The sequence below is a fragment of the Camelus dromedarius genome, chromosome 26, assembly GCF_036321535.1.
Source record: "Camelus dromedarius isolate mCamDro1 chromosome 26, mCamDro1.pat, whole genome shotgun sequence".
Classification (NCBI taxonomy): domain Eukaryota; kingdom Metazoa; phylum Chordata; class Mammalia; order Artiodactyla; family Camelidae; genus Camelus; species Camelus dromedarius.
This window is the reverse complement of record NC_087461.1, coordinates 23,804,152-23,822,067: the sequence shown is the minus strand read 5'-3', so window position 1 is coordinate 23,822,067 and position 17,916 is coordinate 23,804,152. Positions and strand designations below refer to the sequence as shown.

General features: G+C 36.1%; 1 protein-coding gene across 5 annotated transcripts in view; it reads left to right on the top strand.

The window, feature by feature from the left end:
* Nucleotides 1-17,916, top strand: part of ODAD2 (outer dynein arm docking complex subunit 2) — a 147,007-nt gene that overhangs the window by 55,707 nt on the left and 73,384 nt on the right. For 4 of the 5 annotated variants that reach the window (XM_031444555.2, XM_064479542.1, XM_031444554.2 and 1 more), the window contains 3 exons: nucleotides 121-275; nucleotides 1,286-1,528; nucleotides 14,170-14,284. In XM_031444555.2, the coding sequence (XP_031300415.2) occupies nucleotides 121-275; nucleotides 1,286-1,528; nucleotides 14,170-14,284 (513 nt within the window). Of the gene's footprint in view, nucleotides 1-120; nucleotides 276-1,285; nucleotides 1,529-3,536; nucleotides 3,774-14,169; nucleotides 14,285-17,916 lie in introns of those variants that run through there. The other variant, XM_031444557.2, reaches the window with a different exon arrangement.

The window sequence follows — 17,916 nt, the reverse complement described above, 5'->3', positions numbered from 1 at the left end:
AGAGAATGATACTCTCCAAAAAGAAGTTTCATAGTTACTAGAATGGCGGCCTCTTTAGCAGTCGCTGAAAGCTTGCCACACCTTGACCAGTGACAGCCTCTGCTTTGGCTTTTTGCATAGTGTGCTGAAGACGAGGAAACCCGTCACCTGATGAGGCAGCATGGAGGACTCAAACCCCTGGCCTCTCTGCTCAGTGAAACAGACAATAAAGAACGGTTGGCCGCCGTCACGGGGGCAATATGGAAATGTTCCATCAGCAAAGAGAACGCAACCAAGTAAGAGAAGGCATTCAATGTTCTGTATTAAAATGGGTCCATCAAAAAACATTTTTCTGTTGTAATGCTACTTGAATAAAGACTTGATTCTAGTGCTACTCCTGCAGTTTTCATAGATGTACATTCTGGACTAAGTTGGCAGAGTTAAGAGATTCTTAGAAATGGAAGACCCTTACTTCCCATCTCACCACCTGGCAATGATCTTCCGTGCCTCAGTAGGAATAAGGGGCTTGCTGACATAATCTCCCTGTGCCAATGGGCTGTTTTGCATTTGGGCAGCCGTTTAAATGAGAAGCATCCCTGATATTTCCTGCAGAGACCTATCAAGGTGAGGGGATGAATATTCCATTGAGTCTTTAGAGATGGAAGTGGTTCCATTCTGACAAGATGAGTCGCCTAAATGCCAACTAACCAGCTGGTCCAGAAAAGTAGTCATTTTTCAAATACGATTTCATTGAATTTTAAAGCATGTATAAATTTTATGACCATTCGATTGATTTTAATCTCTGAAGCTGTCTTTTTGTGCATTTTTAGAGTTTGCACAGTTTATGATGGATGTTCTGGGGCAACTCTTCCCTGTCTCAGGCGGATGATTTTCTTTAACAGGAAACTTACATGTTCTATTTAACACAAAAATGGTTTATTTTGCTTTGTTCATGTAAAGTAGTCCCTGTAGCCTAGGGCAAAACCCTTAAAATTGTAGGACTGTTGACACTAAGATTTAAAAGAAGTTGTAGTTTTCCTAGAAGCTGTACGGTACGGTGCTTCAGGGCACAGATGGTTGGGTGTGGATGCTGGCTTCACTGCTGATCAAGCCTCAGATTAGCCTTTTGAAAATGGGGATTATAATATTATCTACATCACAGGGTTATTGTAAAGATTGAATGAACATATAGTCGGCATTTAGTAAATTTTAGCCATTGATGTTATCACTCATTATTATCAGCTAACTTTATACTAAAAATAACACTGTCCATCTCTTTCCCTTCCTTCCCACCCTATGAACTTAGATTCCGCAAATACAAAGCCATTGAAACTTTGGTGGGACTTTTAACTGACCAGCCGGAAGAAGTCCTTGTGAATGTGGTTGGTGCGTTGGGAGAGTGCTGCCAAGAACAGGAGAACAGAGTCATTATCCGGAAATGTGGCGGCATCCAACCACTGGTGAAACTCCTTGTTGGAACAAACCAAGCTCTGCTTGTCAATGTCACCAAAGCAGTCGGTGCTTGTGCAGTAGAGCCCGAAAGTATGATGTAAGTGGCCCCAGAAGCTGAAAGATTTTATTTGAGGGTGTTAGGGGAAACTCTTGGGGAGTCATTGAATAGTGTCACCTCTTAGAATTGGCATGCATGAGTGATGAAAGAGTAAAATGCGTTTACATACAAATGACCACAATCATGACTTACAGAGCCAAAATGTTCCCTTGGATGAGATGGAGGGCTGAAGCTGGGGGACTTAACATACCCAGCAATCGATCAAAACAATGGAGGAATTAGCACTAGGGGAATCATCTATGTTATAAACATTGATAACGATGATGTACTAGTACAACTGACAAAAAGAAAAAGGAAAGGGTGGATGAGTAGGTGTGCGAATTTTATCATCTTGCACATAAATAAATCAAAAGGTAGTATTTAAAACAGTATTTTTATCTATCTATCTATCTGTCTGTCTGTCTATCTATCTATCCATCCATCCATCCATCCATTCATCCATATCATCTCTCTCTCTTACCTAGCCATACATTCTTTTATCTGGTTATAGGTATAAAGAGATATCTGGGATAATTTATATTAGCTGTTAATGCTGGTTATTTCTGGATGGTAGGACTTGGGATCTTTTTTAGTTTCTTATTTGTATTTTCTATACAGTCTATATGATGAATATATATATACACATATATGTATATACGTCTCTATGTATACATATATATATACACACACATATGTACACATAGAGATATGCACACACACATATATGTACATTATATGTATCTATGTGTATCACCTTTCAAGAATCAAAATTCTTGTTTAATACTTTGCACAATCTCATTTTATTCTGAATAGTATATAGTTGGTAAGAATATAGATTCTGGAACCAGAGCCTGGGATGCCAGTCTCACCACTTACTGACTATGTTTCCTTCGGCAAATTATTAAACTACTCGGTGCCTTAACTACCAAATGCATAAAATGGGGACGATCATGGTACCTGTGTCACTGGATTGTTGAAATGATTGAGTGAATTAATATACGTAAAGTGCTTACTATGTAATAGTGCTAGGTAAATACTGACTAGTGTTGTTCACATAGCAATACCTTTAATTGGTAGCAATTTAAACCAATAATACAAAAATACAAAGTTAAAGTCAGAGTATCGATGCTTACGTGTAGACGAGTCCCTTCATCCTGTGTTTCTCTTATATCAAATTAATCATGTTATTTAACTTGGTACAAATTGAGAACAAGAGGCCCCTAAATGGTGACTAACTCACTTTAGACTCTCACCTGCAATCGGGGCTTTGAGGGTGCGGGACAGACATGTCAACAGGCAGTTATAACTCAGGCCTTTGTGTGCGATGCTAAGTTTGGATTTTGTTTTAAAGCTGATTGGAGGTTATTAAAGGGTTTTAAGTGTAACCCGAAACAGAGAAGCTTGTTCAGGGGATCACTGCAGGCCAGAGGTGAAGGCGGTTTAAACTAAGCCTATGGAGTACAAGGTACTAAAGAATACAGAAATCGACAGATGAAAGGCAGATAAAGGGAGAGAACCGATCAGCCAAGGTGAGTGACTGAGCACGAGCTGTGGAGAGGAAGGCGGAGTCATGGATGGAGTTTAGGTTTCTGATGGATATGGTACCACTTACGGATACCGGGAATTCAGCTGGAGCACAGGTGAAGGAAGAATGAACTTCACCAGGGGAGAAACAAAATCAATTTGTTCATCATGATATAGTCATTGTGTAACCCAGTCCCAGGCTCAGGGTAGGCACTCAGCAAACGTTTAGTGTATAATACACGAATGATGAGGTCAGTTATGGTCGGGTACACGTTGAGGTTCTTATGGGACATCTCTGGGCTAATGACTCAAGGAGGCAATGGGATATTCATGTCTAAAGCTTAGGGTAAAATTTGGGTTGGGCATAGGCTATTACGAATATTTGGTAACTTGAGTGATGAATATATGTGAGACTGTGAGGAAAAGAAAGGAAAGTGAAAATTTAAAGGGCAAAACCAGAATCCTATTGAACCCGATCTTTCAGGGAGAATGACTGGACCAGAGAAGAGGTACCTGGAAAGAAACTGAGAGGAACAGCCAGAGAGTCATGAGGGGAAGTGGAAGAGTGTGTTACCGAAAACACAAAGGGAGGAGCGTGTTTAAGGAGAGAAAGTGGTCACAAGTGTCAAACTCTATGACGAAGCCTCAAAAGATAAAGACTAAACTGTTCTTTCTTGTGCAGCAAGAAGGTTGATGAATCCTTTTGTACATGTAAATATGGTTTTCCCACAAATGCTTTTATAAATGCACAAAGTCAGTTTCAGAAAACAGCGTTTTGAGTTTGGTGAGAATCCAAGCGGCATCGTATTTCAGACATGGCTATTATTGCTAGATCTGGAGGATTTATTGAGTCTTCGAGCTTTAAGTTAAATGGTAAGAAAATGACAAATACCCCTCCCCTGTATAATTCTTAAATAATTCATAAGTTAGGAAATTGTTTTAATAACTATCAGTTTTATGTTTTAATGATTTGTCCATGGCTCTGGCTAAACCTTAGATTGCATGTCAGGATAAACATATACACTCACAGCAGAGTTTTATTGACTTTGCATCATAGAATGCATGAACAATTCTCTTCCCTTATCTGTTTTTCAGTAAGGGAGTTTGAGATTTGCAGGTACTAACTACTATATATAAAATAGATAAACAACAAAGTACTACCGTATAGCACAGGGAACAATATTCAATACTTTGTAATAGCCTATAATGAAAAAGGATATGAAAAGGAATACATATGTATAACTGAATCACTATGCTCTACACCAGAGATTAACACAACAATGTAAACCAAGTAATTAAAAAAAGAAAAGAAAATGTGAAATTGTCAACAACAAAAAAAACCCAAACAGAAACAAAAGAAACATCTTAATGATAACAGTTTGCCTACTGAATCAAAAGTGACTTTGAGAAAACCCAATGATTTCATAAAACTCTGTGACTTTTTTCAGTACTTCAGACTCCTGCTTTTAAAGACAATATAGGTTGTTTGCTGTTAATCATGCCCTCCCCTAGGACCTACAGTGGAACAACTGGTATCCTGACATATTAGATTTCATGAAAAAGTAGACTTATTCATTTCATGCTGAATTTTCTTTTCTTGTTGACTTTTAATGTCTATTTGATATGTACAGACTTCATCTGGAGGTAATTTGCCTTCAGTTATATAAAGTTTTCTGCCATTATGCTGATTGTCAGCCACTGTTTGTCAATGGATTAAAATTCAATACTACTGAATTTTGTATATTAATTCTATACGCTGCTACCTAATGGTGTTCTCCTACTGTTGAGTTCATTTTATCGTTAATTGTCTAGCACAGCTGTTGATGTATTGCAGCACGTGGGCCAAATCCTGTTTTTGTAAATGAAGTTTTATTGGAACATACTCCTACTCACTCAATTTTATATTGTCTTTGTAGCTTTTATACAGAGGTGAGCAGTTGTGACCGAGGCTGAGTAACCTGCAAAGACTAACATACTTACTAGCTGGCCCTTTAAAGAAAAATTTGCTGAGCTCTGCTCTCAGATGGTGCAGAGGAAGTTTCTACTTTATAAATTCTTGTTCTTTAAATTGATTTCTCTTGGCTAATTTCATTAGATAATCCCCTACTGCAATGCTGAATGGTAGTGGAGCTAGTAGGCTTCTTTGCCTTGTTCCTGATTTTAGTGGAAATGCCTCTAGTGGTTTTTTTTTATTTAAATTAGGTAAAATAATGTCTTGAGGACTAAGGTATATATATTATATAATACTTTTTAAAATCTATTTTTATTCCTAATGAGTGTGTTTTTTAAAATCAGAAATAGGTGTAGAATTTTGTCAAAGGCCTTTTTAAGCATTTCTGGAGATTATGCCCCCCGTGCTCCATGATGACTTTTCCCTCATATTTATTAATAATGGTGAATGATATTTCCAGGCTTGCAAACATTGAACCAACTTTTACTCTGAGAATAAGTTTCAAAATTCATGCTGTTGAGCATTTTTTCATGTACCTTTTGGCTTTTTGCCTGTCTTCTTTGGAGAAATGTCTCCTCAGTTTATTTGCCCATTGGAAAAATTGAATTATTTGAGTTTTTTTGCCATTGAGTTATATGAATTCCTTATATTTTTTTGAATATTAACTTCTTATCAAATATATGGCTTATTTTCTCCTGTTGCACTGATTGCCTTTTCACTTTGTGGACTGCTTCCTTTTGCAGAAACACACGTGGACAGTACCCTAGTGAAGCTATTTTCCTGTAAATTCTCAAAGGACAGCATTAGTAGATATAAAGTCCTTGGTTCCCACTTTCTTTCTTGAATTAAAAAAAAAAAAAAAACCCGCTCCATGGATGGCTTACTCCACACCTTTTCTGGGAAAATTCTGATGTTAGTCTAATTCTTTTTCCTTTGTAAGCTGTTTGATCATTTTGCTTGGAGGCCTTGAGAATTTTTTCTTCATAATCTAATACTTTTACTAGGTTTATCTTAGCGTGGATTGCTAATCATTTGGTTAACCTGAAATATAGTTTATACAGGAAAAGCGAGATAAATGCCATTTTTTCCTTTTGAAAAGTCAAATTTCAGATATATGAGTTCTCAGGAACCCTAGCAAATGCCAGTAGTTATAATGAGGGTTGTTTTCTGGACTTATTCTGAACCTGTGGGTCTTCATTATTTACTTCAGCTTCTTTTTTTTTTTTTTTTTATTTTGTAGGGGGGGAGATAATTAGATTTATTTATTTATTTATATTTTTTAGAGGAGGTAATGGGAATTGAACCCAGGACCTTGTGCATGCTAAGCATGTGCTCTATGACTTGAGCTATACCTTCCCACCATAGTTACTTCAGTTTCTACTGTTCTTTTATAAAAAGTGCCGGGCATGCATGATTCAAAACATGCTAAAATTCTAATGTCCTAAGTTTTTCATTACTTCAGAATAACCTTAAGCCTAAAGGTCAGCTTTCAAATATAAATGCCTGCCTATAAAAGAGTTTAATTTCATGTTCTTTAGAAGATAATCAGGGGGAAAAAATGTTTCTATTAATATTCTATAAATGCCCTAAGAAATTTTACATAACAATTTGCCTAAATAATGTAGTAATTTCCTACAATTTATCCTATAAAATATTTTCCTTCCACACATTGTAAAACAAATATTTGCTGAATTGATTGTTACATGGCCTAGTGTTATGTGATCATATAATGAAAAGACTCTTTTTTATAAAACATATACACAAGGATAGAATTAAAACTTACCACAGAATCTGTAACTCTAAATTTCCTGTCTTCTGTGGTTTAAACATAATTATGTTACATTTACATAGTTTTTTTTTTTAACATTGGGTTTATTTGTTCTTTTTTAAAAGGGAAAAAAAAAGTAAAACTATGCTTGTTTGCATACAGAAGAGATTTAGTCTCTCTGTGGCTGCCCCAAAATTTCATTTACCCCAAAACCAGTCTTTGTGACCTTTTAGGGTTTACATAAGACATGAAACAAATATATGTTTTACATATTTGTATCAATAAGAACATTTTTCCTTCCTTTAAAAAAATTTTTTTGTGTTACTCATTTTTCATATGGATACTTTTAGAAGCATATGGATTCAACTGAGATACTAAAATGCCAAATGAAAAGTAATTGTGTGAATCATTTAATCTTTTGAATCTTAGTTTTCTCATTATAAAACAAGCTCTGGGAATGTTTCATTTGAGGATTATGTGGATTTTTATTTATCCCTATTATATATCTCATCCAGCCAGTTGTGATGTATGCTTAGTTTAATAGCTGAATAAATTAGCTATTCAGTATTATTTCCTGTGAGAGAGTGTGTGTATGTGTATTTACAATGAAATTAAAAACACATTTTAAAACCTTTCAATTTGTGAAATATAATATACATAAAGGAAAGTGCATAATGTAAAGGCACACATGAGTGAGTTATTGAAAAGGGAAGACTCTGTAACTGCCACCCAAGTCAAGAAGTAGAATATTGTCATTACCCTTAAAACTCCCTGGCTGCCCCTCCTTGTCACAGCCCACCCAGCATCCGTCCGTCTCTCTCCGCATGGAGAGAGCCCCTCTCCTCCCTTGTATAGTAATTCCTATCTTGCTTTGTTTTCATCATTTTATATTTGAGAATGTCTCCCCGTAAAGTATGGTTTAGTTTTATTTCTATTTGGAAGCACATGGAAACAAATAGTATGTGTTTGTTTTTGTCTGACTTTTTTTGTTGTTATTCAAAATTACAGGTTACTTTGACAATCACTTGGTTAGATGCGTTTTAACAATTGTATACACTCGTGTAACCACCAGTCAAAAGAAGATATAAAACATGTCCTTCACCCAAGAAAGTGTCCTCCTGCTATCTTCCAGCCCGTCCCCACTCCCACCCTAAGCACCCACTTTCTGACCTCCATCACTAAGACTAGTTTTGCCTATTCTGGGGGTGCAGTATCTGAGTCATAGGGTAGAAATTTATCAACTTTATTAGAAACTGCCAAATAGTACGCAATAGTGGGTGTACAATTTTACAAGTTCCCATCAGTGCCAACGTTTAATGTTGCTCTTTAAAAAAAAATTAGTCCTTCTAATAGGATAAAATAGTATGTCGTTGTAGACTTCATTTGTATTTCCCTGATAACTAATGATGTTGAATAACTTTTCATCTGCTTATCTCACACGTGTGTATTATTATGTAGTCTATTCAAGTCTTTTGTTCATTTTAAATTTGAATTGTTTGTCTTTTTTTTAGGCAGTTTGCAGAGGTTCTTTGCATATTCTGGACACTAACCTATTCTTAGACTTATGTGCTGTGGAATAATTTTTCCCAGTCAGTACTAAGGCTGTCTTTTGAACAGAAACTCTTTTTTAAGAGCCAGTAATATTTTATATTTTAAAATTTATTTTAAATTGTTTTTAGAGTTTAGTTTAAGTATAGTTGACTTAGAATGTTGTGTTAGTTTCAGGTGTACAGCAAAGTGATTCAGTTATGTGTGTGTGTGTGTATGTGTGTGTATGTTCTTTTTCAGATTCTTTTCAATTATAGGTTATTCCAAGATATTGAATATAGTTCTCTGTGCTATATCTAGTTTATGTATAGTGTGCATCTGTTAATCCCAAACTCCTAATTCATCCCTCCTGTTTCCTCCTTTTGTAACCGTAAGTTTATTTTCTATGTCTGTGAGGCTATTTTGAGCAGAAAAATTTTAATTTTATGAAATTAAATTTATCAGTATTTCCTTCATGGCTAGTGTTCTTGTGTACTATATATCTCAAACCAGTTTTTAACTATGGTGTGACAAGTGCTCAAACCCTGCCATGCTTCTTGCAGCCCCCAAATATGCTGATCATCTCATGACTCAGTCTGAGGCCCAGCTCTGCCTGAGACACCTCTCTTTGCTGCCCACTCACCTTCCTGGCCTGCAGACTCCTTATTCACTTGCCTTAGTCTATAAACATATAATTTAGATACTCCTGATGAAGTTGAGATAGGGATTTAAATTGACAATTAAAATGTGGATTTCTTACAATATTCTGTCACTAGTGTATGGGAAATCTTTGTTGCCTAAATTAGAACCAGTTATTTCATAGAACACATAGGGTGTCAATGCAAGTTTATTTAAACCCAAATATACTAGATTGTCTTTTCTACCTCTACTGTAACACGGTACCCGTGCACTCAAGTGCGGCTGTGTGCCTGGATAAAATCAGAACGTTGTGGCTCAATAATTTATAATATATTTCTAGTATGTACGAGTAACTTGATAGTACACTCTAAATGAAATGTCTAAATACTCTAAATCTTGACTTAGCCTAATTACTGTATATAGATAGAACCACAGCTCAATCTAATGTTATCTGCATATTTATCAACTTCGGGGATGAAGCTATTATTAATTGCATATCTGCTTGTAACTATGTTGGGTATCTCACTAATGATGGGTCAGTACATCCTGATTTTAACAGCTTAGGGAGCCCAAGCTTCAGGAGATTGAATATTCGCCCAACACCGAGGTTGTAAGTGGTGGCCCTGGCATTTGCGTGCATGCTGTACAAGGATCTAGTCTATGCTCTTTCTGTGATACCAGGATACACACTTAGGCACCGATTACTCTTCAACTGATTCCTATTTTGTTATCTTGAGGAGTACCTACTTAATAACGATCATAACCACTCCAAATACAGGTATAAATGTAACTTTATCCAATAATAAATTTAAATGTTGATTATTTAGGGAAAGAGTTTATTTTACTACTCCAAATATTTGGGGGTACTTACAGTTACATCGGACCATTTTATTCTTCTTCTGTGTCCAAGGGTGGGTGTCTTTGTCATACGGTGACCATCCATATTAGCATTTGCAGTGGTTCATTTTACTCTCTGCTTTGGTTGAACCTTCCCTCACCTGCCTTTAATGCACTTGTCTCAACCATGTGCATTTTTTTCGTAAAGGGAAGAAAAGATAAAGTCTCTCTTATTTGCTTATAGAATTAACACATTATACAGCATTGGTTAAGGAGCTTTATCTGCTTTCTCGTTGCATGATGAGCATGTGTGAGTAGATGTCCTCTAGGCCAACACCGGAATCTGATGAATGTCATGATGACTGAGCAACTTTCACGTAATGCTTAAGAATGGCTAGTTCTCCCTGCCAAGGACCGCACTAGGTACTGGAACACTTCCCTGCAGCTGGCTCCCCAACCCCTGCAGGGTTACTGCTCAGATGACAGCTTCACTGACACTCTTCCCATGCACCCTCCACCTCCACCCCACCACCCAGTGTCCCCCTTCTCTGTCTTACTTTTCTCCAGTCACTTATCGACATTTCATATACTACGCAGATTTCTCCTTCATTCTTTGTCTCTTCCCAAAAGAACATGAGCTCCAAGAGAGCAAGGATTTCCATTTGCTTTCAAGATAGTAAAATTCTCACTGCCTCAAAAATTGCTGGACCCATGATATGTGCTCTCAATATTTACTGTATCAATGCATTATTTTTCTGAGGGAAAGTTTTGAGAGCTTTCCTATAACATTGTTTACACAACTGTAAAAGGCTAGACTAGCGTTCTACTTTACCAAGACCAGGAAATTCTGGGACACACATGAAATACTGCTGCATTCACATCTTTTCTCCTAATTTGGTCTCCCATGGCCTCTTTAAAAGAATATGTGAAGATAAACATAAAAACTTTGAGAATTTTTATAAAAAAAGTAAAATTCTTTTCCAATCATAGTTTTTCACAGGCATCATTAATTCTGACACCCATTTATACTTCCATTTTTACTGAATTGCCAACTTGGTTTCCAAACCTATAGCTTTCAGTTTCATCTTATAAGGTGGCTTAAGAACATTACATTCTTTTAGGCTAAACACATTTAGTTTGAGCCACTGTCAGATGATAGTATTTTTCAGCATAATTATCAGCAAATATGGTGAAATTTTTAGAAAAGGTGCAAAACTATGGTTTCAAAATAGATGTATTGGCATTGCCATTAAGAAATTCTGCAAACTTAGCCATGCCGGCTTTGTGGATGCAAACTGTCCACATTTATTCATATATGTGGCCTCAACACACAGGCAAGCCAGCCAGACTCCTTAACAATCCTGGCAAGCATTAATATAACAAAAGAAACTGAGAACCATAACAAGCAGCTGTGTCTTTTTTGGTTTGTTTGGGTGTTTTGTGTTTTTTTAAATAGCCAGACTATGAATATGTATTCATCTTTCAAGAACCGGTCTTTTGTCAGTGGCACAGTTTGATTCCTATGATAAAGTTGAAGATTTTGAAAACATATAATTCAGTTTTGTTTTCATAATGTCAAAGAGCTAATGTAAAATTCTATCGATAATAAAAACGGGAAGAACTATTGCCCTGCTGGAAATGAATTCAGAGCAGGATCTAATCAAATTAAAGAACTGTACAAAAGGAGATAGACCCATTGAAAATGGACAGTGGTGTAATTAATCTCACGTATAAGCCCATCACGGTATATGCAAAAATTAATAAAGTTGTAAAGATCTATGAAAATGCACGTTCAACTTAGAGGCAACTACAAGTGAAAATTTACTGGTTAGATTTTGAATTTGAACATTTACTTCCAAGTATGAAATTAAAATTAATGTGTGTTGGGAAAGATTTTTGATTCATCGGGAAAGGAGTAAGCAAAGGCTGTCTTGTTTTGATTAGTTAACAAAAATTATTCTGATCAGAGGCTCTTAGGAATAAAACTTTGTATTTCCCCAGGAGCAATGATTCAGTATTTACCAATTCACTGTTTGCAGTGATTTGCTAGAACATAACTACCCCAGGGGACAAGAATTAACTGTATCTGTCATTTCTGTATTCTTAGCACGAAGGGTTTAGTAGATGGCCAAAGAGTTTTATGAGCAAACATCTGAATGTAGGAATAAACCAGCTCACTGGAAATGGTCAATGCTGGTTTCAGGAACTGGGGCTTTAACACCATGGAGGCAGTGGGAAGCTGCTGGAAGCTTTTTCTCCTGGGAGTGATCTTTCAGTTGTGAACTGTTCACTAGGCGTTGATTGAACATGCTCAGTGGTGTGATGCACAGAATGAATGTCCCTGGGGCCCTGCTCCCAAGGAGATGTTTTAGAAGCTCTAAAAACTCCTTTAGTAAGATTAATTTCACAGGAATTTTAAGGATGGATTGGAATTGAGAGAAACTGAAGACACAAAACCAAGTTAGGCAGTATGGTAGCAATCCTGCTATGAGGCGGTAAAGACCAGGACTTGGAGCTGGCAGGGAGAACAGAGAAATAGGGGAGAGATACCTGAGTTACTCGAAGTAAAAATCCACAGTGTATGACTCGATACAGAGGTGTGGGGACAAAATTAAACTCTGAAGTCTGCTACCCCTGACTTTGTCAGTTCCTCTGTTTGCACATGTTCCTCAAAAATGTTTTCCTCATTCAAAGTTATTACTCTGTACTGTGCTGTGTCTTTTAAGACATCTGTAATGGGGTCACAATCCTTGTTCATTATAACTAAGCGAAGGGATTGCCTAGGGTTTGGGGTGAGGGTCAAGGACAAGACATCTAGTTTTGCAATGAATAGTGACTTTTTATAGTTAATTGTGAAATTTTGGTGGTGGGGGGGAGTTCAGAGTTGAATTATCACCCTTTTTAATGGAAAATGCATGTCATCCAAATGACTTCCACTCTAATGACAAGTTATATCCAGCACTGAAGAGCTAAATATTACTAATGCAAATATTATTGCCACACTGGTGAGGGAGCAGGACAGATCATCATTCACTATTGTTCATTGAGAAACCGCATGTGAAAAAATACATAAATGGATTTCCATTAATTATGTTTCAGAGGCAAATGTAAACCAGTAAGTTTTTATAAGTTTGTAAATACTTCATTGTGAAGTATTCAGTATCTTTCTTTGTACTTTCTATAAATTGAGAAATAAAACCTTATTTTCCTTCCACATGATAGTGATAGAAAGCTTTAGGTTTTGAAAGCTGTTTATTAAACTTTGGGTTAAAATACTTTCTCAATGCATTTTTTTTTTATCTTTTAAAGAGACAGTTTATATCTTACTAAAAGCTATTTGCATTACCAATTGTTTTATAAGGTTATGCAAAACTTATATCCAACTTGGAACCTTTGGAGCAATACATTTTTTTGCTGGCAAACTCATCTCAGATCATCAAGAAATGTAGTTTTTAATGTCAGTTTTCAGGAAGAAATTTGAATGCAATCTAAGCTTGTAGTATTTGTTCTATCTGTGGCTAAATACTACATGTATTTAACTTGAGGTTAAAAATCAAAGGAATTTTGATGTTCTTTATCTTTTTTCATCTACTCTGAGTTTAACATGTCTTTCTGAACAAAGCCATGTTTGTAAAGGATATTAAGTTCTGTTTGGCCTCCTTCTCAACTGCAAGTACTCGGTGGACCTTAATGTGAGGTTATACTCCCTGGACTGATTGATATATAAACAGAAGACAGATGGTGTAGAGATGACTCTGATGATAATTCGTTTTTCAGCCAGTCAAGAAGATATTTTGATTACAGTGTGTTTAAGTAATTATAACACAGTCTGCAGTGTTAGTCTTGCTGGGAAGGGAGCACATGGAAAACAAGTTACGTGTTATGCATGCCCAACAAAGGATGCACTGTGGTGTAATGATTTTAATTCCTAATGCTAGATTAGGACTGGAGGAGTTTAAAATATGTCATACAGTACGGTAAGTCAGTTAAACACAGACCAAATAAAAAAGTTAACTGCACAGTTTTGAGGCATAAATATTTGTTTTGGAAAGTATTTAGATATTACTATATGAATAAAACCAGTATTTTTATATTTAGGTAACAGTCTGTGTATAGCTAATTAAAAATTACATGATGATTTTAAGTTTATGTGAATCATGATTATCATGGAAAGCAAGTTCCATGAGTTTAAAACTGAAATCAGAGAGCTGACAATTTAACAGCATGTTATGTCCCTGGTGTTGTCAGTTTTTTTTTTTTTTTTTAATCTTTAAGCCAAATGTCAAAAGGAGAAAAAATAATTAGAATTGTAAATTGTAAATAGATACGCCATTTAAATTTTTATTTTCATGTACCAATTACAGTTTATACTTCTGTTTTTTGGTTTCACAATAGGATAATTGATTCCTTAGATGGAGTTCGTTTGTTGTGGTCCCTGCTGAAAAATCCTCACCCAGAAGTGAAGGCCAGTGCAGCCTGGGCCCTCTGTCCCTGCATCCAGAATGCGAAGGTAAGAACAGACTGCAAACAATCTGCTCTAGAATCTCTAACACCACACTGAATCATGTCGCCACAAGTCATTCATTGCTTTTGACTTCTTTTTGGTCAGCTTTATCTGGGGGGAACAAGAGTGCTGAACATTTGTGCCAAAATAATTTTTGAGCAGTGCCTTTTCCTGGTCAGTTTTTAAATGTCAAATGGAATGAGGCTAAGCTGGCACTGCTTCCCCAGTTCTACTGGCTGGAACCCCAGGGAAATTGAGGTGAAGGCAAGCTGACTGTTCTTATCTCTCGGGTGAAAATAAAATTGTCTGTGTCACTGCTGCTTTCAGAAGCCCAGGATCACTTCTATCTTATTTACAGTGTAAATTCCTACAATGAAATTTCACTAAGTTCTTCGTTACCTTGAAAAAGTCACATAATTTCATGAATCCCACTTTTCTCACCCATCAATAGAGACTGGCTATAAAATCTATGGATAAAATTTTTACACACCAAAAGACTCAACTGGAAGTTTCTGAAGTCTTAGCTCTTCATTGGTAAATGTTACTATTTTCTTTAACGATCTCTTTTTGTTATCTTCACTTAAAATTTTTTTTCTACAGGTTTAGAGATTTCCCTTTAAGAACCTTGTTGCTAGAGGTATTTCTCTTGAGTTTTTTTTTTTTATTATTATTATTGAAGTACAGTCAATTACAATTACAATGTGTCCATCTGTGGTGTACTGCACAACGTCCCAGCGCTGCGCACACACACACACACACACACACACGCTCACCTTCACACCATCGTCCATCAAAGGTTATTATAAGATATTGAGCATAGTTCCCTGTGCTATACAAAAGAAACTTTCTTTTCTCTCGAGTATTTTTATCTAAAGCATTTAATTCCTATAACAAATTTAACATGCCTCTAAATATCTTCCTAAATATTTGTGACCAGAAGTAATCTTTTGTAAAAAGTGAATTGTGATATATACTAATAGTAGAGGAAACCTATTACAAACTGGTTAATGGAACCATTTTTTTTTATAACAAGAGAAAAGGAAAAATAAAAACACCTCCAATGTCAACCTACAGGAGAATGGACAACAGGATGATAGTACAGTCATAACATGTCGCACAATGCAGCAGTGAAGAATGAATGTATTGCAGCAGTGTGTTCCTCAGTATTGATACATCTCACAAACATATTGAGCAAAATAAAAACAAGTTTCTGAGGCAGAAATACAATATCGTTCCTATTATATAAGGTCCAGAGAAACTTTTTAAATGCCAAATATAAATGATATTATTTAGGAAGCAAGAAAGAAGTCTACTGGAGCAAGACTGCAACACATCCTTCAAGAATATCCCTATCAGTTACTTGAACTAATCAGCCCAGTCCTTCATTCATACATATGAACAACTGAGGATCACCAAGTACTTCTGGAAGGCTAATGGTGTTAGAGGCAAGCCAAGACTAACAAGCAGAACTAACTTCAGAGGAAACAGATAACATAAAGAACAGAAGGTAACACTAAATTTTTATAATTAATATCCTCAGACTGACCCAGTGGGGACCACTATGCCCCAAAATTCTAAAATAAAAAAGAAATATTCACAGATTAAGAAAGGGCTTTTGAAAATTAAAAACATATTTGTCAAAACAATGACTGTAATAAAAGAGACAAATACTAGGTTATGTATGAATCTAGGATATGACTGATTATCTGGAAGATAAAGTCTAGTAAATAACTTAAAATGTAAAGTAAAAGTAAAAAGAAAATAGAACTTAAAAACATACCAAAAGAAAGAGGGCAATTGGAAGGAGGAAACAGTCATTTTAAAAAAAGGGGTGGAGTGGTTTCTGTAAGCTGAAGAGTTGAACAAAAATTCTAGTTTTCAGATTTAAAAGATCCACTTAGTCCCAAGCAGAAAAAACAAAGGTATCTATATCTAAATACAATTTCAATTTTGGTGTTTCCAGAAATTAAAGGAAAGGGAACAGCTAGATAAGAACAAGAATCACTCCAATATTAGATTTAACATCATTCACAACAGATTCTGAAGGAAAATGGAACAACGGCTTCACTGTCTTCGGAGGAAAAGATGTTTTATCCTGGAATTCTCTACCCTGCAAAGCTAGCGTTCCAGTGAGCGTCGAGTAAGGACAGAATAAAGACATTGTTCTTTTAGAAATGTCAGAAATGCGCCTTTTCTGAAAAAACAAAAACAAAAAACTTTAGAATTTTTTCCAGCAAAACAAAAGGTTCTAAGAAAGAGAACAACATGAGTTATAGAAGCAATGATGAACAAATAAATCATTAGACTTTATAAGTAAAAATGAATTTGTGTTGATAATATGGCTTTCAGATTTTATCAAGTTAATAAGAAAGAATTTCTTTAAAAGTAATGGCATAAAATAAAAGCAGATAGTATTATAAGAGTAACAGTCTGAATCTAAACTACCAGATGATTCAAAGCATGTTAGGTAGTGGAAGGTAATAGGTGAAAACATACTGTAAGTCTTTACTTCCCTGGAGAAGGATGTTAGAGATACTGGTTCAGTCATCATTGAAAATATGAAATTAAATAGAGCATTTAATATTATCATTGTTGAGATACCATTGTGTTTACATAACACTTCTACTTACTGCTCTTATTATGTATAAATTATGTCCTTTATTCTTATGGACTTCAAATCTAAATCTGACTATTTATCTATTTCTGCCCTTAAGAGATGTTCCAATATTCTTACATTAATTATTCTTGCCCAGGATTCTGTCCTGGATATCCAACTGGTCTCATCTGCTAGCAATCTAAACTGAACTACACTCAAACTTTAAAAACAACCCAATCTGTCAATCTTTTGGCCCTTGGCTCCAAGGGTTAGATTGGATCCAAGCCTCCTTAAGAAGCTCCTATTGGTACCATTTCTCTTGAACCACACCTGCCCCCTGCCTGCTCTCCACTCCCACCAACTTAGTGTCTTTGAACTCTTCTCAAGAAGAAGAAACTTCACTCCCTTTCTTAGCACTCCTGGGGGAAAGACAGATCCATGAAGTTCTCTGCTTGTTCACTTCCCTTACTAAGAACTTCTGTATGTGTTATCACTTGGACAACATGAACATCTGAAGAGTTTTGAACGAGGAAGTGACAAAAGCTGGCTGACTAATTAGAACATGTGTGAGGGGGTGATTAATTCAGCTATACAGTGATTCAGATGAAAGTAATTAGAATCTGCCCTAATACAGGGGCAGCGTCTGTAAAGAAGAAGAGGCAATATAAGATAACTGGGGAACAGAACTGGAAATTGGGGAGTTACTGGATGCTGGCTGTGAGAAGGAGGTTGAGGGAGAGTTTGAATTTTTGTTTTTGTATTTTAACTTTGACAACTAAGAATTAATAACCTTTACCACACACGGGAAGTACATGATTTTGGGAAAAGATGGGGGATTTACTTTCATCTACATAGAGATGTGCAGTCACTTAAATCTATGAATCAGGGTGTCAGGAGGGAATTTGGGGCCGAAAGTCACCAGCATGTGGGAGGGAGCTGAGGTTCTAAGGGCTAGATGCAACACAGAGGGCATGGAGCTAAAAGAGAAGGCCAATGATGACAGAAAGTCACAGAGGAAGACCTAGGAGTGATGAAGTAATCA